General features: G+C 45.6%; 1 protein-coding gene and 1 pseudogene across 1 annotated transcript in view; one reads left to right on the forward strand and one right to left on the reverse strand.

The window, feature by feature from the left end:
* The window catches only part of LOC144821250 (EF-hand calcium-binding domain-containing protein 6-like), a 403952-nt gene that overhangs the window by 211409 nt on the left and 173296 nt on the right, over positions 1 to 19247 (reverse strand). Inside the window, exon 8 of the mRNA XM_078678029.1 lies at positions 1350 to 1492. Within this exon, the coding sequence (XP_078534155.1) occupies positions 1350 to 1492 (143 nt within the window). The remainder of the gene's footprint in view (positions 1 to 1349; positions 1493 to 19247) is intronic.
* LOC144821936 (uncharacterized) lies at positions 1611 to 2468 on the forward strand (annotated as a pseudogene).

The following is a 19247-nucleotide window of genomic DNA, read 5'->3' on the forward strand; positions in this document are numbered from 1 at the left end:
AAACGGAATCCAGCCTCTTTTTGCAGCTCTTTTAAGAGTCACAAAAAGCTTTGATATAGTTTACTTGGGTATTTATTGCTGCACTGGCCACGAGTTCTTCAAGGAGAGGGGTAGGTTTAAGAGTTGCATGTACAAGAAGTATTTTTTTATTTTACTCTTGCATTGACCTGTGGCATAAAAATGGCACCAAACAGAAACACTTGGTTAGTTGGAAGCAGCTTGAGCCGAAAGACGTTCAGAATGTTAAAGGCACCAGGGCAGACCTCCCCCGGTACCAAAAAATGATCTGATCCGTGTTTGACTGGCCCAACTAGAGATAGTTGGGGTTCATCCATTTCTGGATGTCGTCTAGCTGAGCACGATTGTGAATCACTCATTCCTGTGGACTCCGGAAATGATAGGCCTGGGAGTAAAGTCAGCAGAGTGTCCTAGTGGTCAGTACAAGCCAAGTGACTATAAGGGCAAAGTGGGGTATAGAGCGCAGTGCTAAAAAAATATTAGAGACAGTGGACATGCTAAACACAATAAACACAACATGTACACACGACCGCAATATTATAAGAAAAAAAAAAAAAAAAGAAGAATACAAAGTTGAAAAAGCATCAGCCAAAGAAAAAGAACACTATATACAGAGAATGAAGTCAGTGAAAGAGATGTTGGAACTCGTGACATATTATGACTAAATACAGCTCAAAAATTGAAGTAGAAAAATGGATCTGGCCATTGAACTTCCTGAGACTGCAGAACAGTAGGAAACCGTGATGGCCATCAGGCGAAAACCTCTGCGGGCATGATAATGTCAAGGCCTCTTGCATAATGGACATCAAAGATTACCTCTTGGTGGTACCATATTATTCAGTACAATAAAATGTTGAGAGACCCGCCCCCCCACCCCTACACTTAGGATCTCAAGACGGCAAATAATATTTTCAGAGATTTTCAAGTGATCAATTTTAAATGGAAAGATTTTTTTTAAGGAAATGCACTGTTAAGTGGGTTGTGGGTGGGCTTCAGTGATTCACTTTAAATATTAATAAGCATGCCCTTTTAAGAGAGCTATATCAGTAGATGATAAAATAGTGCTGCACAGCTGCTGAGTGGTTTGGATGGCTTCCTTGTGAGTAGAAAGTGGTGGTCCTGATCACAGCAGTTATTTAATACTTTAGATGCCTCAGGGTATAAAACCCATTGAACTTACTATGTAGATTTCAGGCAAAAAGACCTACCTGTTTCTTAGAAAATATTACCTACTTTACTGCAAGCAGCACAGCATCAAGGTTACCAATATGACCTTTGGAGAGAACTGTTGTTTATCCGTTACTAAAACAGCCACTAGGCGGGTTCCATACCTTGCCCACTTTATGTTTATCAAGCTTTTGAAATTCTTCTTTCATGTTCTTAAAACCTTCTCTAAATTTGTCTTTCAGCCATTTTTCAATACTAAGCGACGCCTTTCGCTCCAGTTCTGCTTTCGACATTTCTCTTGTTTGACCTGCAGATAAGAAACAGGAAAATAGAAAATAAGTGTTATAGACACGAGATAACCAGGACAGAGATGGCTAAAGGTTGCGTTTAATTTGGAAGGTTGAGACCTTTTAAGTAAAGATGACATGACAGTGTGGGTCTGATTCACAAAGCGTAGTAAAGTTACAAGTGTGGAGTCTGCGCATTCGTGCGGAATTTCCGCATTTGTGGCAGAATCTCGCAATAGGGTGGAATTTCTGCATGGTGCACTGCAGAGAGTGCGCCGTGCGGAGATTCCACCCCTAGTGCTGAGATTCCGCCCCGAGGCCTGAGATTCCACCCCGAGTGCTGAGATTCCGCCCGAGGCCTGAGATTCCACCCCGAGTGCTGAGATTCCACCAAGAGTGCTGAGATTCCACCCCGAGTGCGGAGATTCCACCCCGAGTGCTGAGATTCCACCAAGAGTGCTGAGATTCCACCCCTAGTGCTGAGATTCCACCCTGAGTCCTGAGATTCCACCCCGAGTGCTGAGATTCCACCAAGAGTGCTGAAATTCCACCCCGAGTGCTGAGATTCCACCAAGAGTGGTGAGATTCCACCCCGAGTGCTGAGATTCCACCCTGAGTCCTGAGATTCCACCCCGAATGCTGAGATTCCACCAAGAGTGCTGAGATTCCAACCCGAGTGCTGAGATTTCGCCCGAGTCCTGAGATTCCAACCCGAGTGCTGAGATTCCACCAAGAGTGCTGAGATTCCACCCCGAGTGCTGAGATTCACACCCGAGTGCTGAGATTCCACCCCGAGTCATGAGATTCCACCAAGAGTGCTGAGATTCCACCCCGAGTACTGAGATTCCACCCCGAGTCCTGAGATTCCACCAAGAGTGCTGAGATTCCACCCCGAGTGCTAAGATTCCACCACAAGTGCGGAGACTTCGCACTCCTAACTTTACTGCGCATACGTTTCCTTCCTTAATCGGGCCCTATGAGTTTATTTCCTGGTAGGTGATGATCTATGCAGACCACGGGTAGCAACTTTGCTTGCTGTTGACTAGGTGTTTGTCTCAAATAAAAGTATTACCAACGTATCTTTACTCTAGACATTCAGAACGCAGCAAATATGTAAATACAGTGCCTACATTTACATTATTCGACATAGATTAAACATAATATAACAGCACAGGAAGGACATGAACAGTAAAACTACAGGAGGACGTTAGGCTACCAGTTCCTTTTACTATACCTTTGGACACTCGTGAAGAATGCGTAAACACCTAAATATGTAATTAATTCCAATTTCACTTTTTTTTTTTTTTAAGTTTGATTTATTGAAAAAAATAAAGAGGGAGGAGAGGAGGGAGGAAATGGGGAGTAAGAGTTACAGTAAGCAGATATATAAAATAAGCAATACAACAACAATTCTCATGTAAAGGAATGGATCATGTAATTTAACCACTTTACTTTTATGTATTGCACACATTGAATGAAGTTATCTTATTCTATTTACTCTCTTCTTTCAGTCTCTACTCTATTGCACATATGCTCTATGGGCATTTTGACATGTATTTGTCTTTTTTCTTTTGCATTCACTTATATTTTGTTTAGAGGTCTGACGCCAAATCAGCGTTTTCGTGGCTTTCATCACTGGGAGCCAGCAGCCGCAAACTCTCACTAATCTGAAATGTCATCAAATATATTGGAAGCGGACGCTTGGACAATTAACACCAACTCTTGGATTTACTATCCCCGAAAGGAGCCAGTTATTCCGGTATCTAAAATAATTGACTTTCTCTTTATCGTTACTCAGGAATTGTGGGCTAAATGTCAGTTCAGAAATGAGTTTATTTATATTTCCTCTCGTTAGTAAGGGTCTGACAGTAAGAACTGAGTGTTAGAATAGGGCATGAGCGCCACCCTGTGGTCTCACGATGTCGGTGCAAGCAAGTGCAACTCGTACTCTATGAGGATGAGATGATGTCCTCTGCTGCTGTGTTTGAAGGATGCGTGGATTGTCTGGGCATCTTTGCTCCCAGCAGGGCTGTATTGAATTCAGTTGCCGTAGGTACCTCTGCCTGTGATTGGTTGGAATTGTTGGGAAACAACTGTGTGACTGTTTAGATGCGTGACGACGAGTCCGACTTAGAGTCTAGTCTCTTGAGCGCGCTCTGTCGGTGGCTGAAGGAGAAGAAAGTGATCCAACAGGGGTGTCAAATAGTCCACCATTTTTGCCAAAAGCCAGATTGCTGAATTTACACTATTTTATTTTTTCAGGATTTCCAAATCTGTGAATTCTTACTTTGGGAGACCCACTCCAGTCGTGCTGTAACGATTTTCAGAGCCGGGGAGCTGGCAATAATGTTGTAGCATCAAAGTAATAGAGATTGTGGAAAATCCAAGCATCACACAAAATAAAACATAAGGGTAGCAAATGTGCCACACCCATTCAGCAGGAGAGTGTTAAGGATGTGGTATGTAGCTGGTGGTGCATTTAGGAGAACTACTGTGGTGGGCCACTGTCATCTACAGACAGCACACTTTCTATCAGAATGGTCACTAAATTTGCATTGACAAAGTTTTGCCCATAAAACTATATTGCACAAAAACGATAATGCTTGAAAATCGAGTTTCAGTGAATATATTTTGCAAAGTACCAAGTACAGTGCCTTGATTTGTTTTGAACCTATTAGAATTTTTGTTTCCACCTCATTTCAGAATTACAAAAAATGAGCTTCATTTATGCTTTCCTAAATGCTGATGTAATTTGAAATACGTGTATATTTAATTTACTGGTATTTAAATTTCGTTTCCTGTACCCCAGTAGGATTGTTATCTTGATTACTTTTACAAAATCTTCCCACTTTGCAGTCTCAGAAATAAAAGTACACCCCGGTTTTCGAATAAGCAGCAATTAGTCAGACTACATAGCCTGACATTGAACAATTGTCTTTGAACAGTCAGCAAATGTGACAAGATAAACACAAAAAGCTAAAGGCATCATTTTTTCTCATTCAACTTCTAAACTCTAGCATGATTATGTCTCAGGGCGCTGCAGCACTCCCCAAACCCCTACTTCCAGCACCTATGACTACTGTGTGAGGAAGAAGCCACCAACCGTGGCTCTAGCCATCACTCTACCTTCAGCCACATGCTCCATACATCCCAGGGATGGGATAGGCCTGCCTGTGTATCCTTCAGCCTCATACTACTGTGCACAGACTGGGAGGGCTATGGCAGTCTATGGTTAAAAGCCAGTTTCTCACTGGGCGCTTCCACCCCAGCCATCAGGGCAGCTATTTAACTGTGATCTGATCACTGGAGTAAACTACTAGTTACCACATGTGACCACGAAGAACTGCCTCTGTTTATCTTAACATTACATGGCACATACGTATGTTTTTAGGCGTGATACATATATCTTCAAGGTAGGTAGATGTGGAGTTAGGAGTAGTAAATCTATACTTCCCTGTATGCACTTACCTTTCAATTTTTGTCCCTCAATATTCAGTCCTCAGTAGTCTTCTATCTCGATATTGTTGGCACCAATATTCAATAGTACATATATGCTTTCTTATATCTAGTGATAGAGCAAGATTTCGCATCGCGACTTGCTCGATTCATGAACCTCGAAACCGTTGTAACCTCGTAACGAATTGTATGTTTTACTAATATCTTCTATTTTAGATATATATGTATGATAGAGAAGCTTGCTTATGTGTTTTACTAATACGATTAATCCGTGTTTTAAAAATGGCCGCTGCTTGACTTTCCTCTTCTGCGCATGCGTCAGTCACACTCACGTGACTTCGTGTAGAGATAGTTTTGGAGGGAAAGGGTGCGCATGCGTAATAAGCAATAAGATGGCTATAACGTGGTGAAGCTTTGTGCTGCTGCTCTTGTGAAATTGTTCGTTGCAACTCACCAATAATGCCTAGCATATTTTTATAATGATAAACCTGTAGTGTAAAATCATGACATGTAATACATTCATTTATTTCTATGTACTAATTTGTTTTCGCTTACTTTTCATGTATCCTCGGCACTGAGGGGTAATGGGGGCTTGGGAGTCCATCTTGGAGGGTACTTCTGCGCAGAATCAATCGATGGTGAAGATGGCATTGAAACCAAGCCAAAGAAGGTTGTTGGCAGAGCCTGCATGAAAACATGCACCTTCACCCAGCCAGAAGCATCTAGATTGTATTATATTGTAACACATTGTATTCTTTTGCATTGTATTCCGTGCGACTTCTCGTGGGAACCCCAATCTTGCTAGGCGGCACCTTAGGATGCAAATTAGGCCTTAGAATAGTCTGTTCTGATTGGTGTGTTAACCAAAGCCTACCTTAGGACCAATCCAAATTGGGGATTCTGACATTTTGCAACATTTGGGGGGTGGTACCCTGTCCTAAAACAGTATAACTAGCCTAGGTTTAACTAGGGAAATTGTCCGACTTGTCTGAATAGCTGACCTGTCACTGACCCAACGCACTCAATAGGTGACTTGATACAGAGGTGCTGCGGAGCTCTCTGTCCGAAATCTGACCATAGACTCTGAAGGTTTTACTGAACCTTAAGTGCTGGCGGAGCACTTTGCTGGGGAATTCGCTGACCCAATCGGGGTCCTGATCGATAGCTGCAGAGAGGGTGGAGCGCAGGTGTTGCTTCCGAACTGCGGGTGCTGGTCGTGTCCTGGTGGTCCTGTCCTGATCCGAATCTGGGTTTCCTGTCCTGTCCTGGGGTGTCCATTCTGCACCTGCTGTCCTACTGAGGGTTATCCTTCCTTGAGGGTTTTCCTGTCCTTAACTGACCCGTGGCCAGGGTTGGTTTTCACACCAGTCTAGGTAAATATTGCTCGGAAAAATCTTAAAACTGCACTTTTCTATTTTTCTGTCTTTGCTTCAATAAAGACATATCTTTGCACGTGAATAATTTTCCATGCTTTCTCCTGCAACCATTGCATTCCATAAAGTCATTTGCATTTGATTTCATAGCGTGTTCCTATGTTACCCTACCTTTTAGAAATCATTTTCTGTATTGCAGTTTGCAACTTCCTGATATGGTCTTGGTTTTTCTCTCGTAAAACTGACTAAAGTAACTCAGATCTATAGTGTGTTTCACTTTGCCCTTATCTTAGTTTTCCTCTCACTTAGCGGGTTCCCTGTCGCACTAGTATTTCTTTCGATAAAGCTGTATGACTGCTTTTTACTTGAATTTAAGATAAACTTTCAAAACTTCCAGTTGTCCGTGGTCATTTCATGAAAAGTAAAGTCATATGATGCATAGTATATTTTGCTGCCTTCCCTTTTACAGCTAGCTCCCTGACCCATCGTGGTCATAGGTACCCATAACGGTGGATGGTAAGTTGGGTACACTGGAAATAAATCGAAAGGGAACTCACAATTATTGGTAGTAGATTGTGTGGTCACCTGATCAATGTATATGATAAAGTAAAGTATATGGGCCCGAAGCCAGAAGTGGCGAAATTATTGGTCGGGTGACCCGCGATCTCTAGCAGTAATTTTCTGGTAGCATCGAGGATGGTTAGGGAATAGCTAAAGGTTAGGTAGGACTAGTTAGTCTAGCTAAGTCGGATGCTGCTGACAAGAGTAGGCAATTCGGGTGATCTGATCACTCACTTGAAGTGTTTGCTTTGAAAAATTATGAAATGTTTTAAAATTGTTATTCTTCTTATCATACTGTTATATGTATTAATCCATTCGTACGTAAAACGTATTGCATGTTGTTAAGAATCCCCGGGGAATTGAATGGCGAGTGGTGAATAGAATCCATTCGCGTTGAGGTCACCTGCTCTAAGGAAGGTTGGTGCAGGTTAGGCAGAACTGGAAGCACTAACTAGGGTTTTTCTGAATATATGATTGAATAAATGTTAGTAACGAGGTTCATTGGCAAAATTCCCATTGTGGCGTAACCTAGTCAGGGTCACATCGGAAGAGTAGCGGGTTCATCAGAGCTTGCGTGAAAGCAAAGGGGTTCGCTGGGGAAACCTTAGTCTCAGATATATCCTGGAGAAGTGGATGAGTCTAGGGGAGTAACAGGTTCTCCAATGCTAGTGTGAAGGGTAGGCAGAAGAGATCTACCCGTAGTGAGTGAAAAGTAAATGGAAGTAGTTTACTTGCAGCGAAACAAATTCTTTCCTGTCTAGACACTTGAGCACGGTGGCGAATGTGTATTCGTTGTAAAATAACCAAGCACTAAGCACTTTAGAAAGAAAGAAAGTTTCCGTTACCTTGTGAAGGAGGGAGTCAGTCGCGAAGCTGCTCTGACGTCATTCCGTGCCGCGCTGAGATTGGTAGACGCAGCGGGCTGGTAGCGGAGCTGGTATTGTAAAAGAGGGGTGAGCGCCGGAGCGTGGGAACTGTCTCACGAAAGGGCCGCGCACCCATTGGTCGAGAGTATTTGAACTCGTGCATTTCATTGGTCGCACGAAAATAAAAGACGCACTCGGATTGGAAGTGATTTGTAAACAAATCACTCGTAAAAATCGTATGTGGCATTCATATAGACCGCATACCAGACCTGATCCACGGCATATGGGATTTGCGGACGATCAGTGGAAAGGCGTTAAAAACGACATTATGTACGGAACTAAGAGAAAAGTATCTCTTGTAAATAAGGTGAAGAATTATTTCAAAAAGGACAAGCCGATTAAAACTAGAGAAGGTGTTGTCATACCGCAACCCAACACTCCCGCATCTTTCATGATGTTCGATAAAGGGTACAACACATGTGTATGGTTGGAAAATTGGGTGGAATACACGAAAGATGATGGAGTATTGGCTTTTCCGTTAGATGGAACATTTAATAGTAGGATTCTATTTAATTTGAGAACCCGAATGAATGATTTACATCCCAGACCTAGATTAACGCAGTATGAAGCGCTAGAGGAATGGGAAATCGAGGCTTTCGAAAGGGATAAGCCACGGATGGATAAAGGGTTAACTAAATTTTATCCAAAATTGAAGCAGGAAGCACGAGCTAAAAAGATGAAACAGTGGAGGCAGAATATGATAGTGGAGGGATTGTTTCCCATGATGCCAGCAGATGATCCTTCTGGGGGACAGAAACGGTTGGAAAAATCTAAACATTGGGTACCCATCGGAGAGTCGGATGATGAATTATTAGATGACCTATGTACAAGAAGTCCGCCTCCTTATAATGAGGGACATCGACCTTCCAGTGCAGGAGATATTTCCCGAAGACTTCCTCCTCAGGAAGAAGTTAGGTCCGCAAGTGTAGGAGGGGGTTACCACATTCCTCCCTATACCGAGAGTCTAGGACCAGTGGATACCAGAAACATTTACCCCAGAATGTCAGCTAGTGGGGAGACAGGATATTCCTGTGAAGGAGATTTTTGTTCTCGACTTCCCTACGGAGGCGAGATGAGACCCTCAAGTTCAGGAATGCCGTTATTACAGTCACAGTATGAGGAAGAAAGAAGATCCCTAGGTACAGGAAGTTTATTCCCAAGACCAAATTATGGTGAAGGACCTAGTGAGACTCATCCCACTGCCCCAAGTTATGCTCCCACACTAACCCCGCAGGTGTTACATGACAAATCCATAGAGAGATTACTGGAAGAAAAGGAGCGGGAGGTTCTAGCAAAACAGAGAGCTGAGATCATTCAGAAAATGTCCCAGTTAAATAGCAGTCCTGAAGCATTGACAATCCCAGTAACAATCGGACCCGTGGTCTCATTGTACGGGGATCGGCATGAAAGTCCAAATCCTCCAGTTATTACTCCCGTAATAGCACAACCCAGACCAGAACCCTTAATTGTAGATGAACAGACGAGTGAGTGTGAGTCTGAAGTCTCACTGCTGGATCTACCCATTAGAAATACAGGAAAAAGAATGCAGAAAAGACATAATCCTTTCAATACGAGGGAGATTCAAATGGAATCGACTTCAGGTACTAGAAGTGTCACTTTGGTCACACCTGAGGAAATCGAAAGATGGAGTCAAGAATTAGAGAAACAAACTTCGCAAACGAAACCTTTAGACCTCTACAAACTGAGAGTAGAAATAGAAGAATTAATGGCAGGAAACGTGGGATTAGACAGATTAAATACCTACTCTGAAGAAGAGCTGTTGTTTATGTGCAAAAGTCTTACCCGCAATGTCCGAGTACTTCATGAAAAATTGACCGATACTGCTGCTAGTATGGGAATAGACATTTCAAAATCGAAACCCTTGCAGAAACCATACCGAGCAGAATTTTCAGACAAAGATTTGGAAAACCTGAATGTATCAGGGAAAAAGGCACAGGTCAAGGAACTATTGACAGTATTGCAAAAATGGGGAGACGTGGAAAAATGGAAAGCCAGATGGGCTAGGAAGAAAGATGAGGCCAGGTCTAGGCAGGTAACTCCCGAATTCGCTCAAAGAGAAGCTGAGAAACCAGAACAGTTATGCCCTATGCGTGAAGTGCCAGGGGGAAGATATGTACACGTCCCATGGTCCCGACAGGATATTGTGTCCTTCACAAATGACTTCCCAAAATTACGAGAAAAACCGGTCGACTGGTACCGGCAGGTAGAGAGATTTGTAAAAGTGCAGAAATGCCTATGGAAGGACCTGGATGGGTTCTTCGACATAGTGGTCCCTGTAGATCTGTGGACTGAGTGTAAAATAGCCATTGCCTGGCCTAGTGAGGAATACCCGAGGGATGACAAAACAGGGGAACCATCGAAGGAAGTGATGAGGAAGTATGAACAAGTAATTCAACATTTGAAAATAAAAGTACCTGCAAAGGAAACTGATTGGACTAAGATAGATAGAACCACGCAGGAAAGGGACGAGACAGTGCATTCTTTTTGTAGTAGTATAGCTTTATTTCGATACGGTACATATCATAAAAGCAGTACAAAAAGTAAAATCATTACAAAGATGCATAATATAAGATACCGTAGGGAATCATGATAAGAACAATAATACATAAAATACACATTTAAGCTATCCTTACAAATATTTGCACTAGTATCTAAAACAGGTCATAAAAAAAGGGCATTACTGGATCAATAGCTTTCTTACAGATCTTATGCGCCATGCCCAGCCAAGAAATTTTGCCATGCAGCATGCAAAGAATGGGCGGGCATCAGAGCGTAGTATACATAGGGCTTCTAGGTGTGATCTTGTTCCCAGACTTCTGCACAAGGGCTTTAGCCATTTCAATCTAGGAGCTGCATAGACACTACACTCAAACAGAAGGTGGGCGACAGACTCAACCCTTGAGTCGCAAAACGGACAAAACGGGACCGTTTGAAAAGGAGGATTCCAGGAGGAAGTAAACAATCCTAAGGGGAGAACACCCACCCTAAATTTGAAGTAAAGTGATCTATCTCCAGAGCTGTGGATTAGGTCCAAATAAGGTTCCCTGAAGGGGAGATCTTTGACTAGTAAAAACTGGGCAACAGATTTGCAAAGGTTGGGATTACGCATTCTGTTATTTTTTACCCATAACCAGTAGGCGTTCTTTAGAAACAGCTTGGGCGGTGCTGTTTTATTGGCCCAAGCATCTCCCAATCCCAGCTCATAGAGCAATCGTTTTACCTCCCTGAACCAGGGTATCTTATTACAACCTGGGAGAGACAACAGATCTTTCAGGGCGTCAGCGTAACTACACAATTCTGGGACATTCCATACCCGGGACCAAAGTAACAGGGGGCGTAATTTTGCTTGCTCACAAATTGGGCGGGTACCTGCATCCAACAAGAGAGGGATTGTAGGAGTGCTGTGGGGTAGCCTCATCAGATCTTTATGGAAATTGTTTTCCATATGGGCCAAAGTATTGACTCTCTGCGTACCCCACAGTTCGGCGCCATATAAAGCTGCGCTTAACCCTTGCTCTGTAGATATCTAGCACTGCCCCGATTGGTTTCAGCGAGGAGGCTCGTTGTTCCTTGAGCAAGACACCCGTGACCCTTTTATGAGTCAGAAACACCTTATGATGGTGTGCCTTCCAACTCATTGAGTCACACAGACGTATTCCCAAGTAGTCAAATTCTTTGACTCTCTCCAGGGGGGTGGAGTCTAAAACAGGCGGGGCGACGGATTTCTTAGGGGGATTAAGGACAAGGAATTTGGTCTTGCTTATATTTATAGCTAAACCCCTGCTGTCACAGAAGGATTTGAAGCTAGAAAGCAATTTCTGAATGCCTGCTGGAGATTTCGAGATCAGGAGGGTGTCGTCCGCAAACAGGAGCGTTGGGACCTTTCTGCCCGCCAGAGTAGGTGCATCCGCAGGATGTTGCAGCAGATGCTCCACCACTCCGTTGACATATAAAGAAAACAGAGTGGGGGCAAGCACACACCCCTGGCGGACGCCCCTGTCCACTGGGATGCGAGATGTTTTTTCTCCCTGGACACCCCACCTGATCTGGGCGAAATTGCCTTCATGAAATTTTTTAAGCAAGAACAACAGGTAGGTGGGTAACCCTAAACCATCGAGGACATTCCATAGTAGTTCCCGCGGGACCAGGTCGAAGGCCGTTCTCAAGTCTATAAAGACTAGATATAACGTACCCCCTCCCAGCACCACCACCTTCCAGTATATCATTAGAAGGCGGAATGTTTGCTCGATGGTGCCTGTCCCAGTTCTAAAACCTGCCTGAAAATCAGACAGGATCTTTCCCTCATCGGCCCACTGCAGGATCCTACCCAGAACAACTTTCCCCGCAACCTTCTGGGTTGAATCCAGCAGACTTATAGGGCGATAGTTTGCTGGGTCGTCCCTGCTGCCTTTCTTAAAGATAGGCACAACTTCTGCACCCCTCCAGGAGTCAGGAAAAGATCCCCCTAGCAGAGCCTCATTTAAGAGTGAAGCGATTAATCTGCTCCACACTGCTGGGTAGGATTTAAGTAGGTCCCCTGGGATCCCATCAGGGCCTGGAGCCTTATTGGGGACAATGCCCCTAATAGCCCCTTCAACTTCCTGACTAGTGAAAGGGAAGTCTATAGGAAGAGAATTAGCCGTTATAATGGACAAGGATCCCGGACATGGAGGAGACAAGTCCAATGCAGCAGAATAAAGCTTGGAGAAATGGGCAAACCAAGCGTCACCCGGAATATTGCAGGTTATTTGCTGGTCAATGGGCTTGTTCCTTGTTCTTAAGAGATCCCAGAACCCTTTGGAATCCTTCAAGGTACTAGCTTCGGTTAGGTCACACCAGAAATGGTAATCATAAGCCTCCTTTGCCTCAGCCACTATTTTTTTGTAGGATTTCCTCGCAGAACTAATGGCGACCTGGTCCCTACTCTTTACTGCAGCGATAAGCTCCCCCTTAGCAATACGACACTTAGGAGAGTACCAATTATCTCTAGCATTGGAATCACTTTTGGAACCCACCCTGGGCTTAGTATATTGAATAATAAACAGTTTACTCAATGATACTATGGTCTCTATGAAAAGTGGTAAGACTTTTGTGCTTGCTGGGCTTAAAGCGTCAAGCCGAGGCTCCACCACTGACAAGATGGACCCGGCTTGCGCCAACCTAGCCTCATCTGCTTTAACTTTTGCCCACTTCAAACGCCTACCACAATTAGACGGAACAACTTCATGGGATGACTTCCAAATGTGAACTTGCTTGTACTTCTTGGTTTGCCAAATGGGAGAAAGGGTTAAGCAAAGAGGGTTGTGGTCACTATCGCAAGATGCTACAACCTCCATATCTAGGTGGAAGGACCAGAGATTGTAATTCAAGATGATAAAATCGATTCTGGAGGAATGGCCCGGTCTGTTATAAGTGTGAGCACCCATAAGGTCCGATTTTGAACGTCCATTCACTGATCTCAAATTATGCTCCAAACAGAGTGCATTGATGTCTATCGCACTTTGTGTCCATTTGGGGATCGGGTCAAGGGACAGGGTCGGGATACCCCTTCTTGCATCTTCCTCAAAGGAATCCAAAATATCTTCCTTTGCCAATGGTTCAAAACAACAGTTAAAGTCGCCTGCAAGGAGAATATAGGAGTCGATTTTGCAAGCAGCTAAGTCGTTGCTAAGACCTGTCTGGGGTAGGCTTGATATCCCGCTCCTGGCGCCCCTCAGATATAGGTTGAAAACCTCTAACATCTTGCCCCCCTGGCAATATATTGAGATCCTCTGCAAGTCGGGAGAGTGGGTGGACCTATGGCTCACTTTTAGACCCAAAGCAATTCTAACCCATATTAAAAGGCCTCCAGACGGGCGACCCTTTGAACCCCTTTGTTGGAGAGCTGGGACAAAATAGGTGGTAAATCCTACTCTATGCTTTGGATCCACGGTCCAGGTTTCTTGCAAAATACAAATGTCAAATGGCTCTATGAACACATTCCATTCGGGATTATCAAAGTTCCGATTTAGCCCTGCCACATTCCAGCTTACAATCTTTAACGGGGGTACAGCTATGGTTGGTTGGCTGGGAGAGTAAGCAAATGCAGGTGAAATAGGCACAGCCACTGGGGGTAACCTATCAAGGGGCTCATCTTGGGAAATTTTGTGGAAGGTTGTAGGGACCATAATTCCCTCAGGCTGGATTCCTACAGATGATGTGGCCTGTATAGGGGCCTTTGGTAGGGTATGCGAGGGTTCCAACTGGACATCCCTACCTTGTGGACTAAAGGCTTCCAATTCAGTCAGCTCGGCTAGATCTGCACTACTCTTAGCTATCAAACCCCCCTCAGAAATAGAGCTATATGGTGTTCGAACCTGGCCAAAAGGATGTGCAATTACTGAGGATTCAATGCCTACACAAAGGGACCCGGGACGCCCATGGGTTGGCAAAGATGGTGCATTGCCTGCTGTGTGGGAACCAGAGTGCCTGGGGAGTCAATCTACTTCCTCCAGGCCTCCAAATCTATTTGAGATTGGGAAACCATTCCAATGTAAAAGGGGATCCACTTGATGGTTAAAACGGTTTCTCCTAGGTTGGTGGTGGACTAGTGACCAATTGTTCATCTGGTTATACATGGGTTGTGGGGGATAGAAGAAGGACAAGGGTTTCGGAATGACAGAGGACCCTTCACTGCAGGGCCACGAACATATGTGCTGAGCCGTGTACGGGTCATCGAAGGTTATAACTATACAATCCCCCGCGTTCGTTTTCCTGGTTGGGCCCACCCAGGAAGTTCAGCGCACCATCAGAACTTTACTTCTGCGGCCATTGGGAATAGGTCTATTGACGTTAAGCCAATGCATTATTTTATTTTTCAAGGACCGGTGATCCTCATATTGGCCATTGCTGATCTGTGGAACCCCCATCAGCACAACTACAAAATCATTTGCTTCCGGGGGGGAGGTCAATATAGCCCCCTCTAAAGTTATTCTTAACCTGGAAGTCCCGGCTGGGCGGTATAGTTGCCTTGCCAGGTTGGAGTTTTGGGGTTAGCCCAGCTTTAGTATTACCAGGTAGGTGGGTTGGAGCCCACTTCGGGGCCTTAGGGATTGTAACAGTAGGCATTTGGTCCACCTTCACAGTCCTCGGTTTAGGGACCGGGCGTGCAGTGGTAGGTGTAATGGGCAGGCTTTGGTATGTTTTTGCTGTGGGAGCTGGAGAAATAGCATCAGCTACAGGGAGGCCCTGATTCTCAAGACTTCTCAAACCGAGAGTGGCCAGAGCAATAATGCTCTTTTCCATCTCAAGTAAGTTATTTTCGATTCGTGAAAGTCTGAGATCTAGAGGGGAAAGAAGCTTTTTAAGGGATTCCCATACCAAATCTATAAATTCCCTATCGTTGTTGCCCAAACCATCTGTCTGTAAACCTTCAGTTACTGGGGTGGTAGCGGGTGATTGCTCGATGATTGTCCCCACCCCAACTCCCTCCAGTGGTGGCTGCATCCCCAATGGCCGGACAACTTTGGTGGTAGGTGTTGAGCCTTTCGTCGGTGTCAGGTGTTGTGGCACCGCGATTTTCGCCTTCTTCCGTGCATAAGCGGAACGAGGGCGAGGCTTCTGGTTTGGTTGGATAGCACTAGGGGCATTAAAGACCACTGGGGGGGGAAGGGTAGTAGTGACACTCTGGGCGCAAGAGGTGACGGGCGCGCTCACTTCCAGTAGATTGGGTTGTGGGGTGTGGTGTGGGGAAGGGATAAGTTGGGGTGGAATCGGGTGAACCTCAACCTGAGAAATTATACAGAGGGGAATGGGAGGACGCTCTGGAGTGACCGCCGCAGCTATAGAGCCCAAGGAGGATTTTTTGGAAGTAGCAATGACTTCAGACAATCTTCTAGCCGCTGCCAACTCGAGAGATACCCGAGTTTGAAGCTTGGATATTTCCTGGTCAATGGCGAAGTTAGTGCGGGTAATGAAGTCATCCATTGGACCACTAATTGGGTTACCGCCTTTAGAGACCTTACTCCTGGTTATTCTGGTGCACATATCTTAAGCAAGGGGCAAGGCCAAGCAACAAATTATATAAGAAAAGGAGGGCGAGGATTGAGCTTTGCGGCCCTCTATAGTAGAGAACAGCGGGCGAAAGAGGATGGGCCAGTCCAGTCCGCTCAGTCCTCGAACGGCCCGCTCTTTGCCCGGTCTTAGCCCCGGTGTTCGCCCCGCACGCGTCCCGCGTGCGCGATACTGCCTCTGTTAATCAAGGAAAGGCTAATGGAGGGGGCGGGAAGAGGACCAGCTGCGGCCGATGAGCGCCGCTCAGCAGGCTGGTCCTCGCAGTCCCGCCTCTTGCCTGGGTCAATGATTCGGCGGGTGTTCTGGCCGCGTTGGTGCTCCTTTGGACGTTGCCAGCACAAGAAACAGCAAGTCTCCACCAGTGTCCTACGCCTGCGAGCGGCTCCCGCGAAGCGGGGGCCGCGAGGCGTGATGTGGCGAAGGGGCCGGCAAAACAGGTAGGCGAACACAACTCCCAGCAGGGTCAGCAATCAGGAAGGAACCCAGGGTAGTAACACTCCACTCTGCTTTTATCCAGTGGAGGCCCCCTCCACTGGAAAGGTTGATGGAAATGATGTCACTATTGGACACTGGTGCTACCCGTTCTACTGTGAGAACAGTGGACGTTCCAAACCTACCCCTCTCGGGAGAAGCAATCCAAGTAGTAGGAGTATCTAATCAATTAATTAGTACACCTGTTACCGAACCCATGGAGATCTCAATTGAAAACTTTAAACAAATGCACAGATTTGTAGTCTGTGATACCAGTCCGGTAAATTTACTGGGACGTGATTTGCTGTGCAAAATGAATTGTACCATCTTTTGCACACCAAAGGGCGTCGAAATTCAAACCCCAGATGAAGACGGTATCTACAAGCTAATGTTAATTAGACCTGACTCAGAAATAAAACGAATGACTATACAGGACTTACCTGAAGAACTCCAGCAGACAGTGAAGTCAGAAGTGTGGGACTTTACTGGAAAGGATGTAGGGGGCCGCGAGGCGTGATGTGGCGAAGGGGCCGGCAAAACAGGTAGGCGAACACAACTCCCAGCAGGGTCAGCAATCAGGAAGGAACCCAGGGTAGTAACACTCCACTCTGCTTTTATCCAGTGGAGGCCCCCTCCACTGGAAAGGTTGATGGAAATGATGTCACTATTGGACACTGGTGCTACCCGTTCTACTGTGAGAACAGTGGACGTTCCAAACCTACCCCTCTCGGGAGAAGCAATCCAAGTAGTAGGAGTATCTAATCAATTAATTAGTACACCTGTTACCGAACCCATGGAGATCTCAATTGAAAACTTTAAACAAATGCACAGATTTGTAGTCTGTGATACCAGTCCGGTAAATTTACTGGGACGTGATTTGCTGTGCAAAATGAATTGTACCATCTTTTGCACACCAAAGGGCGTCGAAATTCAAACCCCAGATGAAGACGGTATCTACAAGCTAATGTTAATTAGACCTGACTCAGAAATAAAACGAATGACTATACAGGACTTACCTGAAGAACTCCAGCAGACAGTGAAGTCAGAAGTGTGGGACTTTACTGGAAAGGATGTAGGGTTGATGAAAACCGTAGATTTCCCGCCCCGGGAAGAGGACCAGCTGCGGCCGATGAGCGCCGCTCAGCAGGCTGGTCCTCGCAGTCCCGCCTCTTGCCTGGGTCAATGATTCGGCGGGTGTTCTGGCCGCGTTGGTGCTCCTTTGGACGTTGCCAGCTCAAGAAACAGCAAGTCTCCACCAGTGTCCTACGCCTGCGAGCGGCACCCGCGAAGTGGGGGCCGCGAGGCGTGATGTGGCGAAGGGGCCGGCAAAACAGGTAAGCGAACACAACTCCCAGCAGGGTCAGCAATCAGGAAGGAACCCAGGGTAGTAACACTCCACTCTGCTTTTATCCAGTGGAGGGGGCGGGAAGAGGACCAGCTGTGGCCGATGAGCGCCGCTCAGCAGGCTGGTCCTCGCAGTCCCGCCTCTTGCCTGGGTCAATGATTCGGCGGGTGTTCTGGCCGCGTTAGTGCTCCTTTGGACGTTGCCAGCACAAGAAACAGCAAGTCTCCACCAGTGTCCTACGCCTGCGAGCGGCTCCCGCGAAGCGGGGGCCGCGAGGCGTGATGTGGCGAAGGGGCCGGCAAAACAGGTAGGCGAACACAACTCCCAGCAGGGTCAGCAATCAGGAAGGAACCCCTTTGCATTTGCATTCTTTTTATGAAAGGCTGTTGCAGGTATTCAAAACATACAGTGGTATAGATAACATCGAGATGAAGGACATGACCCATTTCATTTACAGGTTTGTAAACGGTTTAAGACCCGAAATTTGTCAGTGGATAAAGGATAATAAAATCTGTTGGCATACCAAAAAGATAGATGAGGTCCTACGGTACGCAAAGTACTGTGAGGACGAAATGGCAGAAAAGAAAAAGGCCCTGAAGGAAAAGGTGATGTGGGCTCAAGTGAAGCTCGCAGAACAGCAAGAAAAGCAACTGAGTAAATTAAATAAAGTTGCTCAGAACCAAGGTCCTGGGGGAGGGAATGGAGGAAAGCCCCGACCTAAAATGAGTAGAGAGGAAGCCAAAAAGAAATTTCCCTGCCATCAGTGCGGAGAAATTGGACATTGGCGAGACGAGTGTCCGTATTTACAAGGTGATAATGCCCAAACACCTGATTTAATTCCACAGACGCAGAATGACAAGCAAAGAAAGACCCAGCAACAGGTAAAAACGATTCAAGTGCCTCGAGCGCCAAAGCCTATATTTAAAGGGAAGTCACCACAGGGTGATGATGTAGAAGTCTGGGGAGGCAATGAAGATAGAAATACAGCAACTTCGCAGTATTTGTTGAACGACACTTTTTTCTGTGATGACCAGTACTGACGGGGCCTGAGAGGGGAGGACGAGGAGTGCGTACTTGGCGCCTCTTTGCCGGTAGGCCAGTCAGGGCCATACATTGAAGGAAAGGTTGATGGAAATGATGTCACCTTTCTATTGGACACTGGTGCTACCCGTTCTACTGTGAGAACAGTGGACGTTCCAAACCTACCCCTCTCGGGAGAAGCAATCCAAGTAGTAGGAGTATCTAATCAATTAATTAGTACACCTGTTACCGAACCCATGGAGATCTCAATTGAAAACTTTAAACAAATGCACAGATTTGTAGTCTGTGATACCAGTCCGGTAAATTTACTGGGACGTGATTTGCTGTGCAAAATGAATTGTACCATCTTTTGCACACCAAAGGGCGTCGAAATTCAAACCCCAGATGAAGACGGTATCTACAAGCTAATGTTAATTAGACCTGACTCAGAAATAAAACGAATGACTATACAGGACTTACCTGAAGAACTCCAGCAGACAGTGAAGTCAGAAGTGTGGGACTTTACTGGAAAGGATGTAGGGTTGATGAA

This window comes from Lissotriton helveticus, chromosome 2_2 (genome assembly GCF_964261635.1).
Source record: "Lissotriton helveticus chromosome 2_2, aLisHel1.1, whole genome shotgun sequence".
Lineage (NCBI taxonomy): Eukaryota > Metazoa > Chordata > Amphibia > Caudata > Salamandridae > Lissotriton > Lissotriton helveticus.